General features: G+C 43.0%; 1 protein-coding gene across 4 annotated transcripts in view; it reads right to left on the reverse strand.

Annotated features, from left to right (window-relative positions):
- Window positions 1-759: 759 nt before the first annotated feature.
- LOC137432571 (otoferlin) overlaps window positions 760-27,549 on the reverse strand; it is a 258,417-nt gene continuing 231,627 nt past the window's right edge. For all 4 annotated transcript variants that reach the window (XM_078783368.1, XM_068124613.2, XM_068124612.2 and 1 more), the window contains 6 exons: window positions 18,312-18,400; window positions 17,885-17,983; window positions 15,793-16,034; window positions 11,402-11,580; window positions 5,971-6,071; window positions 760-2,823 (listed from right to left, as the gene is read on the reverse strand). In XM_078783368.1, the coding sequence (XP_078639494.1) occupies window positions 2,643-2,823; window positions 5,971-6,071; window positions 11,402-11,580; window positions 15,793-16,034; window positions 17,885-17,983; window positions 18,312-18,400 (891 nt within the window). In that variant the 3' untranslated portion in view covers window positions 760-2,642. The remainder of the gene's footprint in view (window positions 2,824-5,970; window positions 6,072-11,401; window positions 11,581-15,792; window positions 16,035-17,884; window positions 17,984-18,311; window positions 18,401-27,549) is intronic.

Genomic DNA, 27,549 nt, shown 5'->3' on the forward strand with positions numbered 1-27,549 from the left:
TTTTTTCACTATTCCTGTAAAGAAAGCAGTCGTCATACTTTGATACTACGACGTCATTGTGTATTTTCAGGTTTGCTACTTCAGCACCCTTGATGGCTACAGTGGTTGTGGTGGTATCCAACGAAGACTAAGGAAGCTGTGTTCCAACTGGCCATGGTCATGCTATCGGCTGAAAAGGAGCAATGACAAGCGCACTCTCCAACACCTACCTGTGTGAAAGGTGTAAATCGGTGTGACACACATTAAATATTCAATCCTCTTAATAGTTGGCTTGAGCCATGCAAGAGAGAAATAAATGCATCTCCGCCGCCACATGCTTATCCACCCCACAACTCACACCCTGGGGAAGAGGAAGAAGCTATGGCTCCTTGGCGGCCACGGTGCCAATTGGTTCAGGATCGGTGCTGTCTGGTTATGCCGCGACACGGACACTAAGCGTCAGTGACAAGTGATTGGTCAGGATCTGGATGCCTCGGGAGCGAGGGGAGTGAACAGGCGGGTATGCTGTATGTGCTAGGTGGAGTGAGTAGAGTGGAGTCAGGCATTCCTCATGAGTCAGCTGCTGAACGGGGCTGGTGGCATTTCCTGCCTGCATGAGCTGTGGTCCCCATTTTGAAACCTGGAACTTTCCTGCTTTCCTGGTATCTCTATCTCGCCTGGTTTTCATGTCGGTGTGTGTGTGTGTGTGTGTGTGTGTCCTTAGGAAGTTTGGCTTCTTTCTCTGTTGTTATGCGTTGTGCTATATCGTAGCGCAGCAGGGAATTATCCAAATGTTTATTTCAACATTTTGCAAAAGAAAAAACACATGAAAACACCAAAGAGTACGGAGCAAATCCTCGGATCTTCGCACTTTCTTGCAATGGGACCAATCACAAGTTCCTCGGTGTGGTCAGATGACCCACACTTTGGCCATTGAAGGCAAAGCACACACAGATGTGCAAATGATATACCTCTCTGTACTATCCACTACAAATGGACAAAGATTTATACTTCATTAAAATCATGAGGAAGTAATAAATCTAGTGCAAACAACGCCAAACACAATCTCCCTTTGTCCATATGTTATACATTGGAGAATACCGGTCTAACTGAGTGTGTGTTCCTTCCAACAGCCAAACTATGAAACCAACCAGGAAGCAAAGGAAACCCGCCAAAACCACAAATTAAGTAATGGCAATTTAATAATCATTTGTAGGTATTATTATGTTAGTAAAACCTGCACCGAATTCATCATCATCAAAAACGATTGTGGATAGATTTCATTGCTGTACAATTCAGCAAAAAAACAATACTTTGGCAAGTGGTGATTGAAAGCAAAGAGCACATAATACAAGTGTAAAGGAAAACACCTCCATACTATCCACTACATATGGTCTTGGGTACCTCGTTCCGATCTCTGTTGGTTGTTCCACTTCTGGGGACAGAAAACTCTGTACCATTTGAAACAAAGCAAAAAAAAACAAAAAAAACAAAAAAAACCCTGTATATGTCATATCAAATTCAAATACCGAAATCAAAATTGTGCACGTGTTGCCTCATCTCGTGAAAAGTTAACTCTGTGACTGTATCCGTGCTGCAGCTTGAGGACTTCAAAAGCACACTGTACGATTCAAAAAAATGCACGAAAATCGAAACGTTTGCAGGTTACCGTATTATAACCCACACTTAAAATGTCATCGTGTCGGCCAGTAGTACGATTGTGCAAATGAGACATTTTAACACGAGCATGCTTTCTCATTCATTCGCTCATTCACTTATAAATTATGCAACATCCGGTTGCTGTTTGCATCATTTCTAGCAGGTGCACCTGTGCGCCACTTACGCCGTGTCCCACGTCGATTTGGGCAGGTGTTGGTCGTTTGATCACGGTGCCGGCGACAACGCCTGCTCTTCCGAAGGACACCGTGGAATTTTTAACGTCCACTAGCAGACGGGATGCCCGGTTTATCGTTCGTCCGACGGACGGAGCATTCAGTGGTGCAACACCTTTCCTGCGAAGCATCAGGCGTGTATAGTTAGGTTGGGAATATAACTGAGACCGAACACCCAAAGGTGAGCGTGCCACCTCCTGCCAGCTACATTTCCGATGATGTACAATTGGATTGCATACAATGTATGAAAATCTGTTATAAACCCAGTAGATGTTGTTCCCATGTTGTATTTACATCATTAAAAGTCTCAGCAAACACAGCTTATTGTGTTTATCTAAAAAAAAAAGTAAAACCTGTCTTAGACATCCACACCTTGTGCTTCGCTGTTTCCAAGTAAAGGCAGGTAGAGTATGGCTGCACAGATCAAGGGACCAGGTAAGTTCAGTTTTAAACACCACACAAAATTGCACTTTATATTTATATTTCAAATGCCGAACGGAGTTCCCAAGATGAACACGCCATTACATCCCTGTCTTGTTCAAAACGAGGTCGGAGTGTTGTATAGATCCAAGGATTTACAATATCTTCATCACCAACACAAGAGGGGCACATTAATGGTCAAATGGGACGAGTATCTGCCATCCCTTGTACTTTCTGCAACCTTGAGGATAAGCTCCCACATGATGACCGGTTTCAAACATGGAGACCGTGTGAATGAATGAGCACGTCCTATCTACAGTGTCCCCGAGTACAGCGTCCCGGCACAAAAGTTCAGCCCACTATTAAGTTGTTGGAGATCGCACCAGGCAGCGTGTACATCAGCAAAACGATGAAGACTGCCAGGATGATGATAAAGATGGCACCGAAAATGTACCACTTATAGTTACGCCAGATCACAAGCGCCAAGGACTTCATGGGGTTGAGGAACCAGTTGATGGAGGAGTTGGGACGGCTGTACGAGACATTACGGGAATGGGAAGAATCAATGGTAAAATGCAGGGTTTGTTTCACGAAATAGTATTGTAAACAGATGGCATTCCCGATTCTAACCAAAATGATTCAGCATGCAGAATGGGGAAGTAAACTGGGAATGCAGTGAAATGCAGAGGTAGTTGAGAGAAAGACAAGGACCGAAAAGCCAAGCAAAATGGAGGTCAGGAAACCAGGGACAACAAGCGAGTCGAGTCATGCACCCAGCACCCTCTTGGCTGTATATCCTGGCAAGTTATAAACAAACATGGCAAGAAGAGCAATAATTAACACAAAGACGAATACTTTGGTAATCAGCCATTTGTAACGGTAACAAATAAAATAGCGAAACGATTTCAATGGGTTGAGAAACCAGAGGAAAGAAGTGTCTGGCCGACTGTCCCAGGCAGCGTGTGATGAAAGGAAGGAGAGAAGAGATCAGAGAGGCACCAGGAAGACATGTCATAGAAAAAACATTTAAGAACCATTTCAGGATTTCATGTAACCAAAGGATAATTAATCGGTCATCACAAACTTGCACTTTTTATTTACATTTTAAAATGTAAATAAATGATGCACAAGGATGTCAAAAGAAACAAAATACTCTCTCACATATACATCCTATTTCTTCAGCCATATTTTTTACTAAGGGCAAAATAACAACAACAACAACGACGACAGCAAACCAATCTCGGGTTCTAATTTTGATATGTACATTCCTTTTTTATAATGTAGGAGCAAACTTTTATGTGACCATGATACAAGCATAAAGGTGTACTCTATTTTTGGAAAGATACCATAGGATATTCGATGTCTACATGATCGTAGATGGGGAGGCCAGATTTATGTCCTCTCTTTAGGAATGAGTGCTTTACGAAACAATGCAATTATAGGAACAGGAACCACAAAGACTTGCGATTTACTTTATCAAGAATCAAATCCAGAACCACACAGATCGGAAAGTAACAATTTCACCAACAAAAAGCAACGGATAAACTAGAAAGCATCCCAAAATACAAAGCCCATCCGCATCCGCTTTGTACTCGAACTAAACTTGACAAAAACAACAGCTAAAAACACAAGTTTAATTTATTAATTCGTGTTTTCCATGTTCTCTCAATAAAAGTTTGATTAATAAACAGGATTAAATAATTCAATTGATATATGTGGGAAAATTACACGCCCAGACCAGGAATCGAACCCAGGTCCTCTGTAAAATCGTACCCCTTTCGTGTTCAGGCTGTTGGTGCTCCGAGGGAGCAAACATGGATGTCACCGAAACTACAAAATAGACATGTAATAGTTCTAGGGCCAATGTAGAGGTTCCTAACCTGGTTCTACCTCTGATTCCAACCCCAATACTGGCCATAAGTAGCCACCCAAGGCCAACAGACCAGCACATACTTTAGCCTTACTGTAGGCAAAAGCATGCTCTAATATACTCTAATATGTACTCTGGTCCGAGCTCCGATAAACTCAGAAGGGTACTCCCAGCTGGAGTGAGGGGTGCCGCCAGTTATCATAATAAAGGTTTATTGAAAATTTGACGACAAAAGCTCAAATGGTAAAAACGTTATGGCATGGACGGACAGACAGACACACACAAGCAAATGCAAAGCACCATCCCCCATGCAAGTTAAAAGGATTAATTTACACCACCATTCGGATTTAGAGTTCTCAGTAAAATTGAGTCGATTCGAGGATCCAGCCATTTTGCACTCATCGTGCAAAAACACAAATTTACCTCAGCCACCATATGGCATTAATACATATATATTGGTGTGCAAATTATTCATCGGGGTTAATAAATGCTTAATGTAGCATAGTTATTCTAATATTAAGTGCCTTTGAATAAGCATAAAATAATTAAATGTCATTTTAGATGCGTCGCTAATTGGTATACTTAGAAACGTCAGACCCACCCCATTGAATGTGTCAAATTACTCATTTCTGCAAGCCCTTATTTGATGCTTTTACCTCCACCAACGAAGGTGGGCGAAGCTTATGTTTTCATGCCCGTTTGTGAACAGGATGTGACAAGGACGAAATGATTAGATTTTGGTGAAGATCTGGATCCGCAACTGGATCCGAGAATTTTTTAAGTGATTCTTCACCATTGAGAGATGGGGGGGGGGAGGGGGGGGTGGAGAGGGAGGGGGAATGATTTATAGCACGATATCTCAAAAAGTTGTGGACGCATTCGGACGAAACGTGGTGGACAGATTGGACGGAAGCCTCTCCTCAGTGAAAGATACATGAAAGCCCGCTTGGAGTTTGCAAAAAAAGCACCTAAACGACTCTCAGACTGTGAGAAACAAGATTCTGTGGTCTGATAAACCCAAGATTGAACTGTTTGGCTTCCGTCTGGCCACTCTGCCATAAAGCCCAGATCGGTGGAGTGTTGCAGTGATGGTTTTCCTTCTGGAAGTTTCTCCCATCTCCACACAGGCTCTCTGGAGCTGAGCCAGAGTGACCATCGGGTTCTTGGTCACCTCTCTTACCAAGGCCCTTCTCCCCCGATTGCTCAGTTTGGCCGGGCGGCCAGCTCTAGGAAGAGTCCTGGTTGTTCCAAACTTCTTCCCTTTAAGAATTATGGAGGCCACTGTGCTCTTGGGAACTTTCAATGCAGCAGAAATTTTTTTGTAGGCTTCCCCAGATCTGTGCCTCGACACAATCCTGTCTCTGAGCTCTGCAGGCAGTTCCTTCGACCTCATGGCTTGGTTTTTGCTCTGATATGCATTGTCAGCTGTGAGACCTTATATAGACAGGTGTGAGCCTTTCCAAATCATGTCCAATCAATTGAATTTACCACAGATGGACTCCAATCAAGGTGTAGAAACATCTCAAAGACGATCAAGAGAAAAGGGAGGCACCTGAGATAAATTTCAAGTGTCATAGCAAAGGGTATGAATACTTATGTCAATGTGATATTTCAGTTTTTTCTTTTTAATAAATTTGCAAAACTTTCTAAAATCATGTTTTCTCTTTGTCATTATGGGGTATTGAGTGTAGATTGATGAGGGAAAAAATGAATATAAACGATTTCAGCATAAGGCTGCAACATAACAAAATGTGAAAAAAGTGAAGGGGTCTGAATACTTTCTGAATGCACTGTATTTTAAGCACGTACTTTGGTTTTTCCAACGGTTCTGGTTCATTCCGAGCCTGTCCCACAGGGCTCTTTTCTGCTTCATCACTCGTCAGTAGATGCATCTCTGCCTCCACCTTGCCCTGAGATGCGCAAGCATTCAGAAGGAAAGGGAAGAAAAAAAAGTGTTCCAAAAATAATTCAAATAATGCAAGAAATGTCATCATACGTTTGCTGCATTACCATCATCATTTCTCAAAAATGTGGTACAGATAGGACACAACACTGCAGAGAAAACCACAAACAAGCAAACACAGAGGACACATGACAGCAGCTGAGAATGCTATGTACAATATTAGTCTGTGTAACACTGCTGACATGAAATTTAAAAGCAAAATCATTACCACATAAAAAATACTGAAAAAAATATTTTCAAGCGGATGTAAAAAAAAAATGTGCAGAAGGATAAGCAACCTGGAGAAAGAAAGACAGTGGAAAACAAGAAAGAGCAATCAGAGATTGCAGACCCTCGCCAGGACGTGTTTCTAGTGGTTTTTAAGGCTTTTGTGTTAAAACAAATATAGCGGCCAAACCACATGAATGATGACGTCATAATTATCATTACAAAATTCGACAGGAGGAGGCGCACCTATGCTTAAAATTTCTGTCAGTCGGACCAACAGTTGTAGAGACAAAAAAATTCATCTTGATCAAATGAAGTTTTGTACTTGTCGAATTATGATATCATAGAGGAACCTATGACATCATCATTAATACATGTTATTCCCCATGGAGAGTTCTTTACAATGAGCCATGTCTCAATATTTTCTATGCACCGCTTTCAGAGATAGAGGTGCAGTTCAAAGTTTTTTTTCCAGTTTTTCCAAGATGGCGCCAGTATCACGTGACCTATGACATCATAATTATCATTACAAAATTCTACAGAATGAGGTGCACCTATTGTGAAAATTTCCTGTCAATTGGACCAACATTTGCAGAGAAAATCATATTTATTCTGTGCGGACAAAGACAGACAAACAGAGAAACACTCAAATGCAATACCCTCCCCTCTGGCGAGGGTAACTAGAACGGTACTTGGTGGAGAGAGCATACATCCACCAGGCTGAACTGTTTACGGTTTATATCCCACTGATAGGTCAGATTGTTCAAATCCGTCCACAACTTTGAGATATTTTGTTTACAGACGGACAGACAAACAGACAGAGGTGAAAACATAACCCTTAGGTGGTGGAGGTAATTATTTGGAGCAAATATGGAGCACACATTGTGTAAATATGATCCCAGAAGCCAGACATGATAAAAGGAGGAAGTGAGGGGTAGGAAGGAGAGTTACAATGCCATCAAGGTAAGGGCAATGTGTCCCAACCAGAATCCCCCAAGATATATATATACACTACATGACCAAAAGTATGTGGACACCCGAACATCACACATCTCGTTCCAAAATCATGGGCAATAATTTGGTGTCCCTCCTCACCCTCATTTTGCTGCTATAACAGCATCCACTCTTCTGAGAGGACTTTCCATGAGATGTTGGAACATTGCTGCAGGGATTTGCTTCCAGTCAGCCACAAGAGCATGAGTGAGGTCGGGCACTGATGGTGGGTGATTAGGCCTGGCTTGCAGTCAGTGTTCCAATTAATCCCAAAGGTGTTTGATGGGGTTGAGGTCAGAGCTCTGTGCAGGCCAGTCAAGTTCTTCCACACCGATCTCGACAAACCATTTCTGTATGGACCTCGCTTTGTGCACGGGGCCATTGTCATGCTGAAGAAGGAAAGGGCCTTCCCCAAAATGTTGCCACAATGTTGGAAGCACACAATAGTCTAGAATGTCATTTTATGCTCTAGCATTAAGATTTCCCTTCACTGGAACTAAGGGGTCTAGCCCAAACCATGAAGAACAGCCCCAGACCATTATTTCTCCTCCACCAAACTTTACAGGTGGCACTATGCATTCGGGCAGGCAGCGTTCTCCTGGCATCCGCCAAACTCAGATTCGTCAATCAGATTGCCAGATGGTGAAGCGTGATTCATCACTCCAGAGAACGCGTTTCCACTGTTCCAGAGTCCAATGGCTGTGAGCTTTACACCACTCCAGCCGGCGCTTGGCATTGCACATGGTGATCTAAAGCCTGTGTGCAGCTGCTCGGCCATGGAAACCCATTTCATGAAGCTCCCGACGAACGGTTGTTGTGCTGAAATTGCTTCCAGAGGCAGTTTGGAACTCGGTAATGAGTGTTGTAACCGAGGACAGACGATTTTTACGCACTTCAGCACTCGGCGGTCCCATTCTGTGAGCTTGTGTGGCCTATCACTTCGCAGCTGAGCTGTTGTTGCTCCTAGACGTTTCCACTTCACAATAACATCACTTACAGTTGACCAGGGCAGCTCAGGCATAGCAGAAATTTGGCGAACTGACTTGTTGGAAAGGTGGCATCCTATGACGGTGCCACGTTGAAAGTCACCGAGCTCTTCAGTACAGCCCATTCTACTGCCAATGTTTGTCTATGGAGATTGCATGGCTGTGTGCCTGATTATATGAACCTGCCAGCAATGGGTATGGCTGAAATAGCTGAATCCACTAATTAGAAGGGGTGTCCGCATACTTTTGGTCATGTGGTGTATAACCAGCACATACCCAAATACAAAGCATGAGACAAATCACAGAGATCACAACCATAGATAGTTTGGGATATTGCTACCCTTGCAGTGAGTTATCTCTATCATCTCAACAATGATGGCATGGCTTCGTGAGTGCTGGCACCCAATATCTGTCTCTCTGTCTCGCTGTCTCTGTCTCTGTCTCTGTCTCTCTTCAAGATGGCTGAAACATAGACGATTTTGCAACAACACAATGCCAGTTCATACTCGATGCTAAGCTATAAGGTGAAAAGATTGCCAGCAGCCAATGAATATGGCGATAGAAAAATTGCCAGTGTTGTTGCAAGGTCAGTAAAAATGGTTCGGCAGTAAATTAATGCTTCAATGAATGAAAAATGAATGTGAAAAGGACATTCAGCAAAAAATTAACTTCAGCAAATGAAGGATTTTTTTTTCAGTAAACCAAATGGTCTCACCAGCTGTCAAAGCCATTAAAAGGTGAAGTGTTTTTCAAATTGTCTGACATCACACAAGCAAAATTTAGTGCTGTTCACAATTCAATCTTTGTTTTTAAAAAACCGGAGCAGTATAAAAGTGGAATGTATCGATAAAATAAATACAGCTCGTGGTCAAGAATATTGGCACCCTTGCACTTTTTTCAAATAACTGACAATTTTCTCCAAAAGTAAGTTGAAATTGATGAAAGTATTTGGTCTCCACAATTCTTTATTTCACTGTTAATATTACAGAACCTTTGTTTTTGATCCATAACTTAATATATCCTTTTAATTCAGAAAATAAAAACAAATGGCATTGACAAAATTATTGACACCCTAGACTTAATACTTTGGACAAAATAACTGCAGTCAATCACTTGCCATAGCCATGAATGAGCTTCATACACCTCTCTATTAGCAGTTAGACCCACTCTTCTTGTGAAAATTGCTCCAGTTCTCCCAGATTTTAAGGGTGCCTTCTCCCAACTGCTCTTTTCAGATCTCCCCACAGGTGTTCAATGGGATTTAGATCTGGACTCATTGCTGTCCACTTTAGAACAGTCCAGCGTTTTATGTTGAACCATTCCTGTGTGCTTTTTGAAGTGTATTTGGGGTCATTGTCCTGCTGCAAGACCCATGACCTTCGATGGAGACCCAGCTTTCTGACACTGGGCTCAACATTGTGCTCCAAAACGCCTTGGTAATCTCCTGATTTCATGATGCCATGCACACATTCAAGGCACCCAGTGCCAGAGGCAGCACAGCAACCCCAAAACATCACTGAACCTCCATGTTTGACTGTAGGGAAGGTGTTGTTTTCTTTGAAGGCTTCATTTTGATTTCTGTAAACATAGAGATGATGTACTTTACCAAAAAGCTCTAATTTGGCCTCATCTGTCCACAGGACATTCTCCCAGAAGGATTTTGGCTTGGTCAGGTGTGTTATGGCAAACTCCAGTCAGGCTTTCTCAGCAGTTGGGGGTCTCTTACCAGAGAACCACCTTTCATGACGTTGGCGAGAGATGGTGTGAGTTGAAACTGTCGTACCTTGTGCCTGAAGCTCAGCTTGAATCTGTTTGGCAGTTGATCAAGGTGCTTTCTCGACCATTCGAACAATCCTTCACTGCAATATTCGATCAAGGTTTCTCTTGCGGCCACGTCCAGGGAGGTTGGATACAGTGCCATGGGCCTTAAACTTCCTGATAACATTGTGTACGGTGGACACAGGAACATCGAGACCTCTGGAGATGGACTTGTAGCCTTGAGATTGTCCATGCTTGGCTATAATCTTGTGTCTGACCTGCCCAGACAATTCTCTGGTTTTCTTTCTTTTCTCAATGCTCAGTGCGGGACACACAGTGACACAAAACAGCAAAATGACTCCTTTTCTCCATTCAAACTGGTTGAATGAGTGATTTTTATATTGCAACGAAGGATTGCAACTAACCACAGGTGAGTTAAATTCCAAAGTGAAGGAGAATCACCTCCTTGAAATCTAATTATTTCTAACAACTTCTAAAAGGTGCCAATAATATTGTCTGGGCCATTTTAGGATTACTGTGTGGAACAAGATAAGATTTCGTAATTTTTTCAGATATTTTTGTTTTGTTCCACTGCAAACCAAACAAATACATATGTGGATACCAACATATTTTTTAATTTCAACAATTTTCTGGAAGAAATGGTGCATTATTTGAAAAATGTGCAAGGGTGCCAATATTTTTGGCCACGACTGTACATAATATCAGTTTTAAAATCTTTGTACATTGACAGAATTGACTGAATAGTTTGTGGTTATCTATTTTTTTATTCCTACTAGGTGTACGAACCAGCGATGCTGAGCCTATACACCACCCGTGTGCACAATCTAGCCACACAAAAAAAAAAAAAAAATCTAGCACACACAATCTAGCCACACAAATGCACATAATTTGAAATTGTGTGAATATTGATACGTATAGACCTACACATGCACTGTCCGGACCCAAGAGCTCTTAAATGAGGTATCATTCAGCATTATACATACTGTGGTTACAAAATTGACCCCGTTCAGACACAATCGCACAATTTGCATTTCTATTGGTAATATAGAATATCGATGAGAGTCGATAACAGCATGCCTGCTTTTTCAGGGCTCGAGAATTAAGCAGGGTTTTATTTAAACCCTACCCCTTCCCTCTATCACCTCCCAGCATTTCATTCCCAAATTCCCACCTCCCTACATTTGTTCTCCTTGAAAAATGCAGATATCTTCTTGAGTTGCATGCTCTGACATACTTTAGAATTGAATGAAATAATGAATGCAAATGATGTATGATAATATTATAAAACAGAAATCCCAAATTATGGATGTACCGCCAGCTTCTCCTCGTCGTTCTCATCACGGAAGGTTAGCGGCCACCAGCCCTTGATACGCTTGAGCTTGAAAATGGAGTTGAGCGGCACAGACCCATCCATTTTGACAATCTTTAATGAGCATTGTTTGGCGGATTTCGCCCCTCGTGCAAATCGGTTCAGATCCAGTTCAATGGAACCTGTGAAGTGAGTGGTGAGGGAATTAAGAGAAAGGCATGAAAAACGCTTGGGATACGTAGTAACAAAATATATTTTATCTAGTTTATAAAGATTACAGATTTATTTGAATGTGCTTTTCCACTGTGTGTGATTTAACCAAGCATGGTTCAGGATGACGGGGAACATCTTTGAGCTGTCTTGTCTGGGTTCCGTTCTAGACCTGACTATAAACTATCACTCTGGTGTTTCTCAGGCAAAGTGTTGTATAAGAAAGTGTGCCATCCACCAGATGGAACATGGAGCCAGGTACACATCTGCCAGCATTTGCTGGTGGGTGTTATAGATATGATGGTGTCTGTCTTTTGCAAATAGCAGTAACTCTTCCTCGCACTCTGGCAAAATTCCAAACTCCCATCCAAATATGTTTTGAGAATAACCAGCAATGGGGATCGTGCTGATCGGAATTTACTGATGGTCCTCCAATGTACTGGTAACCTACTCGGATGCGGTATTAAGCCATATATGATGGTCTTGTAATTGTCCTTCAGTGGACTTAACCCCTATTAACAAGGAAATCAACACAAACGATACAGGCAGTTTTCTTCCCCTTTACTTTTTTCCCACATGCAAAGATCCTCGACTTAACTTTATTGTAATCACAATATAATAGTTGTACATCTAATGTAAGAACTTTAGTAATTGGTGATTGGTTGAGGAATTTTCCGACCTCCTCAAGTATCAGCTGGGCTCCATTATATTTATCAAGATTTCGACCCTTTCTGCCCAGAACCTAGCCAAACATTGTCATAGAACCGAGGTATTGGGTCCACATCAGTAGATCCATGACTTCAGTTCAAACAATCAGTCAATCCAGCAATTTCACTTATAAACTCTCTATCGATAGCTTAATGGCATAGCTTTACAGATATAGATGTTTACTTCACTTGTTAGAGGCTTTAATGTATTATCATACATTTGTAATCCTTAATACACATTCATTTATATAAAAAGACATATATGATACCTTACATTACCAGTGAAAACATAATTTATACACCTTACATTGCACGTCACCAAACACACACACACACACACACACACACACACACACACACACACACACACACACACACACACACACACACACACACACACACACACACACACACACACACACACACACACACTCATAGACACACACAGAGATGCACACTCAGACACACATGCACACACAAACACATCCATAATTTGAGTTTTAGAAGGTGGAACGGAGTCCCTCCCAGGACTCGAAGTATCCACCCCCACTTTGGTGAAGGATTGTGATTCATGGGCTAAGTTGTGATGTTGTGTCAACCAAATACACACACGCACAAATACACACACACAATGACACACACACACACACACACACACACACACACACACACACACAATGACACACACACACACACACACACACACACACACAATGACACACACACACACACACACACACACACACACACACAATGACACACACACACACACACACACACACACACACACACACACACACACACACACAATGACACACACACAATGACACACACACACACAATAACACACACAATGACATACACACACACGCATACAAACACACGCATACAAACACACGCATACAAACACACGCATACAAACACACGCATACAAACACACGCATACAAACACACATATAAACACACATATAAACACACATATAACACACACATATAAACACACATATAAACACACACACACACACACACACACACACATGCCAAATTATACATACAGTCGTAAGATTTTAGTTCGTCAGTGGAATCAATGTGAAGTAATTAAACTTGATGGTTATACTGTTATAGACTGTGATGGACAATTTTGAATCTCATCAGGATACCTTTTGGTAAATAATTGTTGACATACATTATAAATAGTAAGGGAAACATATGAAAATCTGTTAACTAAATTGTTACCAAAAAATTTCTTCACCAATATGTTTGTAAAGGTGTGTAATAACATGTGTTAAAATGTTGAAGGTCAACTCCCGTGGGAAACCCAGAAAAAAAGCTGTTGAATTCGGGTACCGAAAAATTATTTTCGAGAATTTTAATTTTTTTCATCGGCCCTTAAGTAACTTATGAGGGGTCAAATAAGGGTTTTTCATGATTCTGAGTCGATTGTTAACATTTATATTTCACCACAGACACTCCTTTGTGGAAAAATAATTTCTAAATATATCTCATTTTCTACTTTGCAGGACATGGAGTCTAGCAATATGGATGAAGACGTTACTCCACCTGTGCTCAATTGCTTCATCTGTGCACGCTCGGATACACCAGCTGAAAGGCTCATACAGGCAACTCCAAAGGGATACTCAACTTTATTGAAACAAGCAGAAACTGTCGAAAATGTTACTGTTGTGGAACGTATGAAGGAGGCTCAAAAGGAAGGAAAGCTGAGGTACCACCAGAAGTGTAAAAATGATCTGTACAACAACTTTGTTGCAACCACCAAGAAGTCCGCTCAAGCATCAAAGGCAGAGAAAGAGTCATCAAAGTTGAAGAGAAGACGCACTACTTGTGAGTTCAGTTCATCAACTGGCTGCAGTTCTAGAAGATCACAGTCAGTTGACCTCCTGTATAAGGATGTATGCATTCTTTGCAACCAACCAGCCCAGCTCTACAAAAATAATCCAGCACAAGCTAGAAAGAAATACAGAGTGCCAGATAATTTGACTGCAGATACACTGAAGGCAAGCTTGCTGAAGACAGCACGGAGTCGCGGGGATGACTGGGGCACTGAAGTCACTGGACGCCTGGAAGGGATCAACGACTTGGTAGCAGAAGAAACACTGTACCATTTGCGATGCAAACTTATGTTTGCGAGAGGTGACAGTTTGTCCAAGACTGATGAGGAAGGAAAAAGGAAGAGAGGACAGAGGAGTATTGATGAGGAGCGAGAGGCAGTTTTTATTGAATTCTGCGAATGGTTAGACTCAGAATTAGAGCATGGGGTAATGAACATGGACCAAGTCCATGAAAAGCTGCAGGAGTTTGATCAGTCACCAGAGAAGAGCCTTTCTTATTCAAAGCATTGGCTAAAGATAAAACTTCTAGAAAAATACTAAGACACCTTGTATTTCACAACACAGGAAAGAAGGGCAGATGTACTCTGTCTCAAAGATGGCACCGACAATATTCTGCGAGAGCATCATGCTAATCTTGACCATGGAGATGAGAAGACGCAGATCATAAAGACGGCACTCAAGTTCATATCCAATGATATTGCCTTGATTGATTTAGGTCCAAAGTCATACCCCACCACACACAGTATGACTGACATCGATCGTCAGCTGACACTTGTTCCTGCAAGCCTTCAGATGTTCTTGAGACTGATTGTCAAGACAGACGAAAGAGTTGCCGTTTGGGGGCAGAATTTTATTAAGGCCTGTCGACCTCGGTCTGGAGTATTGCCACACCTCCAACAGAGGGTGCAGCTGCACAACATTCACTCCGTGCCTACCTGCAGACCCGGGACTGGATCCTTCTACAGAGCATGTCTCTGAACCCCAGTGACTATGGATGGACAATAGGTGTGCATGGGTATGAGCCAGTTCCAACACTGGACCCCACGGCTCCTGAGGAGCTATTGCAGTTCACGAGCTGTAATTGTCAGGGAGATTGCAGCAACCGGCGATGCAGCTGCAAGAAGAATGGGGTCACGTGCATCTCGGCCTGTGGAGTCTGTAATGGCATTACATGCAGAAACTGCAGTCATGATGTTGTTGAGTCTGAAGAAGACATAGACAATGACTGTTGAAACTTCTGACATTGTGAATGAGAAATAACTCTTGAGTATTATATATGTATGTGAAATAAAAGCTACTTTGTGTGTAAATGTAAAAGTGAAAATATAAATGTTAACAATCAACTCAGAATCATGAAAAACCCTTATTTGACCCCTCATAAGTTACTTAAGGGCCGATTTAAAAAAAAAAAAATTCTCGAAAATAATTTTTCGGTACCCGAATTCAACAGCTTTTTTTCTGGGTTTCCCACGGGAGTTGAACTTCAACATTTTAACACATGTTATTACACACCTTTACAAACATATTGGTGAAGAAATTTTTTGGTAACAATTTAGTTAACAGATTTGTGAAATTTCTCATAAAATGCCCTTACTAAAAAGTGATATATGGAAATAAAATGTCCTACCCAGGAAATCATCGGAGGAAAAGTGGTCAGCATCCCACACTTGGAGAGTAAGCCGTGCCGGGATTTTGTACTCCGTTTCATCCCATGAAAATAACGATTCCTTCTTCGAAACGATAATTTTCTCCTCAGCAAGCAGGTAGTCAAATGGGAAGACGAAACGCCAGTTGAAGTTGCCCTCACCGGTCAGAGAACTATAGTGCACGTCAGTGTCTTGTTTGTCCACCTGTGGGCCTTGGAGCCACCTGCAGTGAAGCAAAACTTGGAAGATTGAGGAATACCAATTCCGAATGGGAAGACAGCATAGATCATCAAGCAAGCAAGTTCAGGTGAAGTTCATAAAAGAAACATTCATTAAGACATGAGAGTGTTATACATGCAGGCAACTCATGCAATTTCCAAGAAAAAAACAAAAAGGAATCACTGGAAGGTGAATAGGTGAATAGGTGAAATCAAAAAGGTGAATAGGAAGGACAAAAAGGGCACCTGCAGGCAGCATAGAATCAATATTGATGTGATGACATGGTTACCGTAGATGCACCCTGACAAAATGGATCGTGCATGGAGTGGCACAGCCTTTAGCATTTGGAATGGTGACATTTGCCAACACAAAGCTTCTCCGCGAATTTATATCTTCACAAGCGAATCCTCCGCACAACTATTGCGTGCAGCGCCATTCATTCAGCTCATTACCCAAGTGTACCGAAAATTTCTGCGAATGAAGTTTTCCTCGAATGAAAAAAAACTTTTAAATTGAGCTCAGAATATACTCTTTTTTTTACTCCACATGCGTGAAGCTTTGTCTGTCTGTCTGCCTGCCTGTCTACAGACCACAGGCTATAATCGAGAGACTACTTAATTTTAATTGAATTTTGAACACTCGACCACGAATCGGAACATGAATCGGAATACAAACCTGCAGTTCAGCAGTAATTTGGCTATGAATTTGGCAAATTATACGGAATCTCATCCTGAGCATGCACAGGCAGAGAGAGGAGCAAGGTCATTGTTGAAGTCTGTCTGACTGTCTCGCAGTGAAGCAAAATTGAAAACCATTACAAACAGGAAAGTTACTGTTTTTAGGGAGCCTATAAAGTGAAAAAGAACAAAATAACAGGCACAAAGAACTAATTGAACGTGTCAAATAAGGTGGTGTAAAAGACGGTGCATCAACGGTGGTAAACTTCAAGAAAAATTTTCTTTTTTTTTCTACAGCCTGTAAAACTTTTATTTCATTTAAATTGAATTATATACTTGAACACTGTAAATTGCCATCTTGCCACTTCCTAAAAACCCCTGTTTCGTAGTACTTGGACAAAGTATTATACCATTTAGGCCATCTCAACCAATCAAATGTGCCACTCGCCCTTTCAGTGTTGGGGAATTTTGAGATTCAGACAAAATAGCGGCTCATAGGAAATATAAATCATGCTCAGAAATGCAAAACAAGAGTTTAAAAGACCTTTCCTATGGCCTTTTTCTCAAGACTGTACGGGGTAAGGTGTTCTATGACCTCTCTAGTATTTCATGCAAAAGGTTTCATGGTTATCTATTGCTGAATCTTTGTGAGAATAAAAATGTACTCAATTTTTCACCATTTAAAAATTTGTAGATTTTCAAATATGCTAAAGGATGTTTGTACAAAAAATATATCACATCCTTTTGAGAAACCGATTAGAACATCAGTGTACTTCCAGGTAACAATGCATTGAAAATTTTCAATAGTTTGTTTGGAGAAATTGTTGGAGTAGAGAAAATGGTGTTGTCAGCACAAAGGGTCAAAATATAATGCATCAAAGTAACGATCACAACACAACACCAAGCGGCATTCTCCGAGTAGGAAACTTTGGCTCGTCACCTATCCTGGCATGCTTTTTTTACCCTCTGACATAAATGTCTGACATCTTCTCTCCTGTCATGAAGGCATCGTCCTCCAACACAACATCATCCGTGTTCCAAATAATTACGCGCAGCTCGTAGCTGCATCGTAGCGTGCAAGAGTGGGATAGAAAGGGAAAAGAAAGACAGAAGGAAGAGAGAAACAGACATGATTATAAAACGTGGAGTGAAAATAAGGATGAGGCAGTTTACATACCCCCGGACATATATGTCACTCGAAGCTTCACCGGTGATGAAGTTCACGTCGGAAAGAGTGACTTCCGACGTATTCCAGATAATGACTCTCAGGGTGTAACTGGAGAGGTAAAATTGGGAATGAAATGTATGATTATAATAAATGAAAGAGGGATTAGGATTAAGAGATGGAAATTTGTCAAACGAAGCCTGTTGGATTGGAATGAGTTAAAGGAAAATACAATTCTTGCAATGGTGAATAGGAAGGACAGAGGGAATGAGTGTAAAAGTCAATTGTTATGAAGACAATACAAGTTAAAATGCAGGAGTATTGTCGGTTGAGAAAGTTGGTGTTGATGAAGGAGAGACGGGACAGTGAAGGGAATATTATTAACAACCAATTATTCATTTTCTACGGTATGAAACAAGTAAGTCTTGGTACATCTCACCCTTTCGGTTTTCGCGGAGAGATGTCAACAGGGGGGCCAGGACTGGGCATGTCTTTTGGGAATATATCAACCCACATTTCAATTCGACCCTGTCAAGGTGGGGGCAAACAACTTCTGTTACAACATCTCTTGTGCAAAGTTCAGCAGCATGTCCTAATTCAATCCACAAATGTTCTGCACAAGTAGAGTAGACATGGCCGGTAGTCTGTATCATTATGACTTTGAATTATGGTTGTTCCTGGTCTATATTTGCATCTTTATAACCCAATGAATTTCATTCACAGCTTTTTTGATGGAAGTATGAATGAATATACTGTGTCGATACTTTTGATCGATACCCTTTAAAACATATTCACATCTTTGAATGTTTAATATGGGGTGTGTTTATAATAATATTTTTCTCCAAAACAGGTAAAGATATTCGAATGAATCAGTGCAGTCTGCACATTAGTTCGTCCCAACCATGGGTGCGAAGTTTTGTGATTCTGACACTAGATGTCTGAAATGTATTTTAGTCAAGATGGCAGAGGGCTGAAAAGCATGAAGCGCTGGAAAAGAGAGTTGGGGTGACTGACCGGAGATGACAATTTGGTGCGAATAATGATCCTGAGAGTAATAGACCATCAATGGAGTCCCGCCACGAAGGATCATCAGCAGCGACTTAATCTTTTCCCCAAACCTAAGGAACACCTTCATTGAGAACATTTTTCTTCCGACGATGATGTCAAGGCCACTGTGAAGCGCTGGTCAAGTTGGCAGGACACACAGTAAGTTATATCGTGACGGTATCACAAAACTACTTGAACGTTGGGAAAAAAACTCTTCCCTACATTCACTTGTACATGCCTTCCACCAACCTAACTTCTGCTTCCGGCACTCGCATCCATCTCAATGTCGCCATCACCATCTCTCTCCGGACAGTGTCGTATGTCTTCTCCAGGTCCATAAATCCCAATGCCATCTCACCTTGCACCTGCAACCTCTTCTTCACCAGCTGCATCAGGGTGAAACCCCCATTCATTGTCTCCCTACCCTTTCTAAACTCCTGCTGTTCTTCTCCGATCTCCATCTCCACACTTTTCCTTATCCTTCCTTCCAGACTCATCTCCAGCACCTTTATTCCATGACTTAGGAGTGCAATTCCTCTGTACTTCCTGGATATTGAACATCTCCCTTCACCTTCCTTTGTGGCAGAATTAACCCTGTAATTATGTTGAAAAACTAACTCTGTAAACCTTTATAAATTTAAAAAAAAATTGTATCCGGGTTCCCTAAAATCTAATTAATTCGTTCTTGTCATACACCCAACCTGTCAACCAAGTTTCGTCCGAGTCCGTCCATGACGTTTTGATATATCGTGCTCACAGACAAAGAGACAAACAAACAGGGGTGAAAACATAACCTACATCCATCTCTTTGGTGGTGTTGGCTTAGCGGTTAGGGTGCCGGCTTGGGATCCTAGGATCTTGGGTTCGAATCCCGGTCGATCGCTGAATTAACACCAGGGGGGTTGACTCAGCCTGTCATCCTTCCGAGGTCGGCAAATTGAGTACCAGCTTGCTGGGATGAATGATCCCGGTGTGTACCCCGATTTAGAATAGGTACACCGTATCCCTGCGCATCGAAGAGCGTGACCAAGGGTTGGCGTCAGGAAGGGCATCCGGCCATAAAAACATGCCTCAAACATGGAACCATGATTGTCATGGGGCCCGCAAGGCTAACCCCCGCTCTAGCGGGGAAAATGGCCTTAAAACGATCATTCATTCATTCATTCATCTCTTTGGTGGTGAAGGTATTGTAAAAGGGGACCAGCCAGGATGCCGAGCTCCTCCAATAATAATCATAATAACCAGAACTGTGAGTAGTGCTGTCGGCTTCCAAGCAGTCTGAATCTGCCACCCACCTGGAGCCCCATTTAGACATATTCTGCGAAAACTGAGCTCAAATCCATCGTCAGCAGGAAAACAATATGTGAAATATGTTGCTCTTTGTGGCCCATTCAAAGTCAGTAGGCCAAACTACATAGCGTAAGCTACTTCTTTGATCAAATTTCAGTGTTTTGTAATTACGGAACATATTCAACCAATAGTTAACTTCTGTAGTTTTTGGAGCAGAAGCTTCAAACTCACAAATAATTCTGCCTCTGGGTGCTTTAACTGTCTGCCAAATTTCATGGCAATCGGTTCAGTAACTTTTGAGAGGATGATTGTTTTATGTTTCGGACATCATCCAAGATGGCCATCAAAAACGGACAAAATTCAAAAAACAAAATCAGTTAGAACCAAGTTCCAAAGGTGTACTTATATACTCGTACATGTGCAAATTGGCATAGCCAGCTATCACAGTTTTTTCTAAAGTTGTTTCACAAAAATCTGCAGAACTTGAATAATAACGAGAATAATAACAAAAACTAGAAAGCATTTGAAAATGCAAAGCCCGTTCGCATCTGCATTGTATTCAGCCTTCTTCTATCATATGCTAAACATGACGAAAACAGCTAACAAAAATTGACAATTTTTGGCGGCCTTAACCTTTGACCTCAAAAGAAATATACTTCAGTGACCCAATATGCAAACCCTGCTCAAATTTCAAGTCAATCAAATGAAAATTTATGATTTTATGCAACCTTGAACTTTGGCCTTTTGATATAAAAAAAACAAAAAAACAAAAAGCAATTGGCTTCTCACTTTTCATTAGTGAACCAATTCAGTGACCTAATATCCAAATTCTTAAAATTTCAGTTTATTTGGATGAAAATTAACGATTTTATGTGACGCTGAGATTTGACCTTCTCCATATTCTCATGATAAAGCTTAGTTGAAAATTTAATGACAAAACTCAAATGATAAATTAAAATTTCTGGTGAATTGGATGAAAATTTATGATTTCAGGTGATTTTCAGGTGAACCTGACATTTTAACAAAATTATTATTTTTTTCTACTCCATATTTTCATAATAAAGCTTTGTTGCAAATTTCATAACAAAAGCTCAAATGGTAAAAACGTTGCAGCATGTGCAGCACTTGCAGCGCACGCGCACACACACGCGCACACACACACACACACACACACACACACACACACACACACACACACACACACACACACACACACACACACACACACACACACACACACACACACACCATATCCCCCTGCATGGGGGACAAGCTAATAATGTTATGTTAGTTGGGTAGGGCATATGTAGATCCAGGTAGATCTGCATAGGTAGGTGCTTTGTCTGTCATGATAGGGAAACCTCACCTATAATAAGTTCTGTTAGCCCAATCTGTTGGATTAAGTGTATACCTGTGATCATACGAGGATGATCGGGTGATAGGTAGAATAGGGACTAAGCTAATTCCCCGGTGAGTCAAACCTCTGTGGTTTATCCATTGTCCCTCATTGCAACACATCACATACATTAGTTAGGCCCAATAGCGCACCACACATTAAATAATTCCCCCGCCGCCACAATGACTTCAGGAAGAACAGACCGGAAGTGGCCGCATACAACGCCGGCATGAAAACAAACATCGCATAGGCAGGCCGAGAGCCACGCCCAGGAGAACTCGTGATTGACAAGGGGGAGGGGCGAGTTGGAGGCAGGTCGCTGATTGGAGGGTAGGGAAGATGAAGAACGTGCCACACGATGATGTCACACCAAAGGCGCTTGGCCAATCAGTGAGGAGGGCGCGAAAAGACGGGTAAGAAGCTCCTCATTGGTTGGAGGAGAAGCGCCGGTGATGTGTAAAGACGCGAAAGGTCACAAGGAAGGGAGGCACTGATTGGCAGAGGAAGAGAACTGACGTCAGAGAACGAGTGATAAAACAACTGGCTCGCTGGCATTTTAGCCCTTCTCGCTTTGGCTTCTTTCCTGCCCGGACCTCACTTCTGCCCTTGCTTTTCGTGTCCATTTGGACCTCTTCCCTGTTTGCCTTTCGTTCCCAGTTGGACCTCTTCCTTTGCGATCCACAAGTGCCTGCGTTACGACAGACGTTGGGGAAACGTTGGAGCGCCGTCTATTCTCCTCCCTGGCATTCACGGGCGAGCGAGGCGCGCAGTGAGACCTGACGGAGCGTGAGCACCAGAGCCTGGACGATTCCTGATGGACGCTACATCCAGACAGATAAGCTCGCATTCTACAAACACAACGATTCTTTTATTTATATAATCCTTTGTGTGTTTTCGAAGTCCGGTGTGTGGGATTCCAATATAGGGTATAGATTTTGGCGCATTTCATTGTTCTCACGTTTTTTTTTTTTTTTTTTTTTTTTTGTTGTATACAAGATCGAGGCTCGTGAAAGAGCGAACATTAATCACACAGAAAGACAAACCGACACATAAAACATATAACATAGGGAGCGGTAGACAAGATGGGGAGAGAGGGGGAAGGACACAAACACAACATTTGAGAGCAGGGACCGAGAGACATGGAGACATCGAGAGATCTGAGAGAGGGCGAGGGCTTTGGGGGGGGGGGGCGTGGGAAGGGGGCGGTGGGAGAGGTATAAAACATATGGACACTGCCAGGACTTCCAGGAAAGAAGTTGGAATTTCAAACAAGGTGGATCTGGGGTGAATTAGCGGGGGTAGAAAAGATCAAGGTTTTGGATGGGGGAAGATAAGAGATGGTGGTGAACAGCTGTTTTAAAGACCTGGAGGGAGGAGTGGGATTGAAGGGAGTGAGGGAGTTTGTTCCAGAGGCGGGAGAAAAGAGGAATGAAAGAGTGAAGGTGAGCAGAGAGCCGAGATTTCGGCAGTTTAACCATCAGAGGGTTGCTGGCAGATCTTGTGCGACCTGTAGGAATATTTGGGGGACAGAGCACAGAGAGAGCTGGGGGTGCAAGGCCGGAGAGGAGTCGGTAGAAGACAGAAAGACCACCTACCTGCCTGCGGTGAGTGAGTGAAAGGCCCTCAGAGATAGCTTCATCGCGGGAGATTCCAATAATTCTGAAAGCTTTGGTTTCAACAGCGTGAAGCCGAGCTAGGTGTGAGGCAGGAGCACCGGCCCATAGGGGAGAACAGTATTCCATTGAGCTGCGGATGAAAGCCTTGTATGTGGTGAGGAGCTCAGGTGTGCCGAGGAAGGACTTCGCACGACGGAGGATGCCCAGTCGGCGACTGGCTTTGGAGGCCAGCTTGGAAATGTGGTTTTCCCAAGAAAGATCATGGCAGATAGTGAGACCCAAAATCTTGAGCGACAGAACTTCTTGGAGAGGATTGTTGAGAAAGTAGATGGGAGGGTTGTCCAGTCGATCTTTTCGGAGAGACATAGTAAGAGTGTGAGATTTGTCAGGATTGAAAGACATGTTCCACTTGTTTGACCAGTCTGTGATTTTGTCCAGGTCTTCAGAGAGTGAGGAGGCAGCAGACTGCCGATCTGAGGGAAGAGGAATGGAGCGGCAGAGAGTGGAGTCATCAGCAAAGAGATAGAGAGGATTTTCGAGAGAGTCAGAGAGATCATTGATGAAGACCAGAAAAAGCACGGGGCCCAGAACACTGCCTTGGGGAACTCCAGCCTGAACAGGAGGAGGAGATGAGAGAAACCCATTCAGGGCCACACGTTGACGACGACTAGAGAGGAAGTCCGCCAGCCATGCGTGGAGATTTCCATGGATACCAAAGGAGGAGAGTTTGGTGAGCAGAGCGGGGTGCCAGACCGTGTCGAAGGCACGTGATATGTCGAGGGAGACAGCTCTAATTTCCTGTTTGGCATTGAGGACCTCCATCCATTGTTGAGACAGCAGAAGCAGCATGTCCAGAGTAGAGTGACCTGGTCTGAAACCAAATTGATGATCAGAGATCAAGCCATTGGAGAAGAGGAAAGATTTCATATCCGAAGCAATGATGGATTCCATGACTTTGCTGATAATTGGGAGAAGGCTGATTGGTCTGTAGTTGCTAGGATCTGTTTTTGCACCTTTTTTGTGCAAAGCGGTGATGTTGGCTGATTTCCAAGCAGATGGCAGTTGACCTTGAGCAAAAGAGAGGGTGAAGAGAACAGAGAGAGGGTGAGATAGAGCAGCAGAGCAGGATTTTAGGACCCGTGGGCTGATGCCGTCGGGTCCAGTTGCAGAATCAGAGTCGAGGGTTGACAGAAACTTTTCCACCTTGTCAGGAGGAAAGGACACGGAGTCCAGGAGCAACAGGGTACGACTGGGTATGGTGGGTACAGAGAGGGATGGGTTTGGGACACAAGATTTAGAGGCAAACACAGAGTTGAGGCATTCAGCTTTTTCACGTGCGGAGTCAGCTGTGTAGCCGTTTGAGGTAAGGGAGGGGATGGAGGGGGAACAAACACCAGAAACTGATTTGACCAGACGCCACCAGGATTTGGAAGAGGGAGACAGATAAGAGAGTTCGGTCATGACAACGGAGAGATATTGTTTCCTGGCTCTCCTGAGGGTGGACACACACTTGTTTCGGGCTTTGTGAAAGGAAATGAGATTTCCTTCCGTTGGATTTGCTTTCCAGGAGACAAAGGCAAGTTGTTTCTGGGCAACAGCCTCACCACAAGATTCCGTGTACCATGGACGGGAGGAAGGGTATGACAACTGAAGACGAGATGGGATAAATCTGTGCATGAGAGAGAGCAATTTACTTTGGAAGAATTCCCAGGATGAGTTGATGTCAGAGGTGGTAGAGATGGGAGACCAGTCCAGATGATTGATGGCTGCTTGAAGACCGTGCCAGTTGGCCTGAGTGAAATGCCAGACTCGTCGATGCTGAGCAGGCTCCCTGAGGATGGTCAGAGAGATGTCCACTTTAACAAGGACATGATCAGATGATCCGATCGGAGCAGAAGAAGAGCAGCAGACATTTTCAGGGAAGTTAGTCATAACCAAGTCCAGAAGAGAAGATGTTCCGTTGACTGAGATCCGGGTCGGGAAATTGACAGATTGTGTCAGTCCCAGTGAGTCGCAGAAGTCCTTTGCTGAGGAGCCATGGCTGGTGAGAGAGGTACCCACACCCAGCCAACTGGCATGATGACAGTTGAAATCACCACATATGAGGAAGAGAGAGTTGGGATGAGTAGATAGAAGTTGGTCCATATCATCAGACAGCGAGATGTAGATGGAGTCATCACTGTTTGGTGGACGGTACAACACACATATGAACAAGAGGTGGGAGCGAAGGGGAAGCCGTAGCCAGAGGTATTCCTGGGGGTGAGGTGGAGAGAGTGCAGTGCAGGGCGAGTGAGGAAGAGAGTTTTTGATAAAGATAGCAACCCCGCCTCCAGGACGAGGCTCAGGTCTATCATACCGGAGGAGGGAGTAGCCCGGGAGAGATACTATGGAATCAGAGACATCATAAAGGAGGAAAGTTTCTGTTAAGCAGATCACGTCTGGTTTGACAGAAGCAACCTGTATGGAGAGATCAGTTAAGTTTGAACGAAGGCCCCGGATGTTTGAGGTCCATACCGTTAATGAAGAGGAAGGGGGAGCATCAGATACAGAACAAGGGGGAGGAGGGGTAGGGTAAGATGTGGAAGAGGTGGAAGAGGTAGGGAGAGCTGTTGAAGGTGTGTCAGAGATTTCAGAATAGCTCGGAGAAAGGGAAGGATGGGGCGGACAAAAGGTTTGATGGTGATTGGGTGAGCCACAATGAGGTGTTATTTGAGGAGGGGGAAGAGCGAGGCAGAAGGTTGGGGGAGATGGAGGTGAGAGTTTGAAGGGGGAAGAAGCAGGGAGGACGCTTTGAGGAGGGGGAGTGAGAGGGGGGAAATTGAGAAGCAATGAGGGTGGGGAGATTTGAAGGGGAGGGGTGAGGGGGGAGTTTGGGAGGGAAGGGACAAGGGGAGGGATTTGAAAGGGATGGGATATGGGGGAGATTTGGAGGGGAGGGGTGAGGCAGGAGTCTAGGAGGGGAGGGGCGAGGGGGCGTCTTGGTGGGGAGGGGTGAGGGGGTAGTTTAGGAGGGAGGGGGCAAGGGGGGAGATTTGAAAGGGATGGGTGATGGGGAAGATTTGGAGGGGAGGGGTGATGGGGAAGATTTGGAGGGGAGGGGTTATGGGGAAGATTTGGAGGGGAGGGGTGAGATTGGATTTTTGAAAGTGTACGATTTATGGGAAACGAACATTTATTGCAAAATGAGTTTCTTGTGACCTTCGAGTTAAAAATACGTTTAAGGACGCTGGATGGAGGATGGAGTGCAGGAGAGTTTAGGGAATGTAGAAAAAAGGCACTATAGGAGATGGATATTTTTTTTGGGATGAATTGATTTGGTGAGCAAGTCGAAAGCAGCCTTTTAAAGAAGAAGAAGAAAAAGGTGTTATAAAATATGACGGAATACATAACTTGAGGGGAAAGTGTAAACATTGAAGGTTAATGAGTGAAAACTATCTGGGGAAATGGGGGAGAAACACGTGGTCGAAGAACGAACGAACGAATAAGAATGAATAAACGAATGAGAACAGAGAAGGAAATGTTGTTTTTTTTTGTTTTTTTTTTGTTTGTTTTTTTGAGTTGAGATTTACACAAGGAAGTAGGCTATGGGTGAAAAGACTGGGAATACAGAGAACGAAAGTTATTGGATCACAAACGACGGACCGCTGAGAAAAACAAAGCCTCAAGGTTGTACAGTGCACACTGTACAAGGCCTCAAGACACGACACGAATTAACACGATTTTCAATACAGGTATGAAAGATTTGCACCGAAAAATCTTCGTCGGGACACAATATACGTACAACACCATAAATAAATACAGTTTTAACGAAAATACAAATGGGAACAATCACTTAACTTCGATTTCAAATCGTTCGCGACGCGGCAAAGGCCTTGCTCGCGACACGGCAAACAGAGGATCAATTTATGAAAGATAGACACCGAGAAACAACCAAAGTTGCACACAATAACTTCACACACCGAAAGATAAATACAGTTTCGACAAAATACAATTGTGAACAGACTTAACTTCGAAAAACGTGGAGACCGTGTGGAGCTTCGAAAATCCCTGCCGCCGTCTCTAAGATCTCGCGAGATCGAGATCGGTCCGCTTAATAAATATTTATTTTGTACATTTTACCTCTGTTTCGGGTTGAATTGATTTGCAGGATGAAGACATCGTTGAGGCCACCCAAGTAAGCCGCGGCATTCTCCCCCAAACCCCCCCTGCTCGTGTATGATCCACCATTCAAATGGAAACGCCTCATTCAGCTCGATGGCTATCCGTGGACACTCTGTCTTAATAGGGTTGTCCACAGGACAATAATAATCCAAACAAGAATAGGCTCC

Source organism: Myxine glutinosa, chromosome 8 (genome assembly GCF_964187855.1).
Source record: "Myxine glutinosa chromosome 8, kmMyxGlut1.1, whole genome shotgun sequence".
Lineage (NCBI taxonomy): Eukaryota > Metazoa > Chordata > Myxini > Myxiniformes > Myxinidae > Myxine > Myxine glutinosa.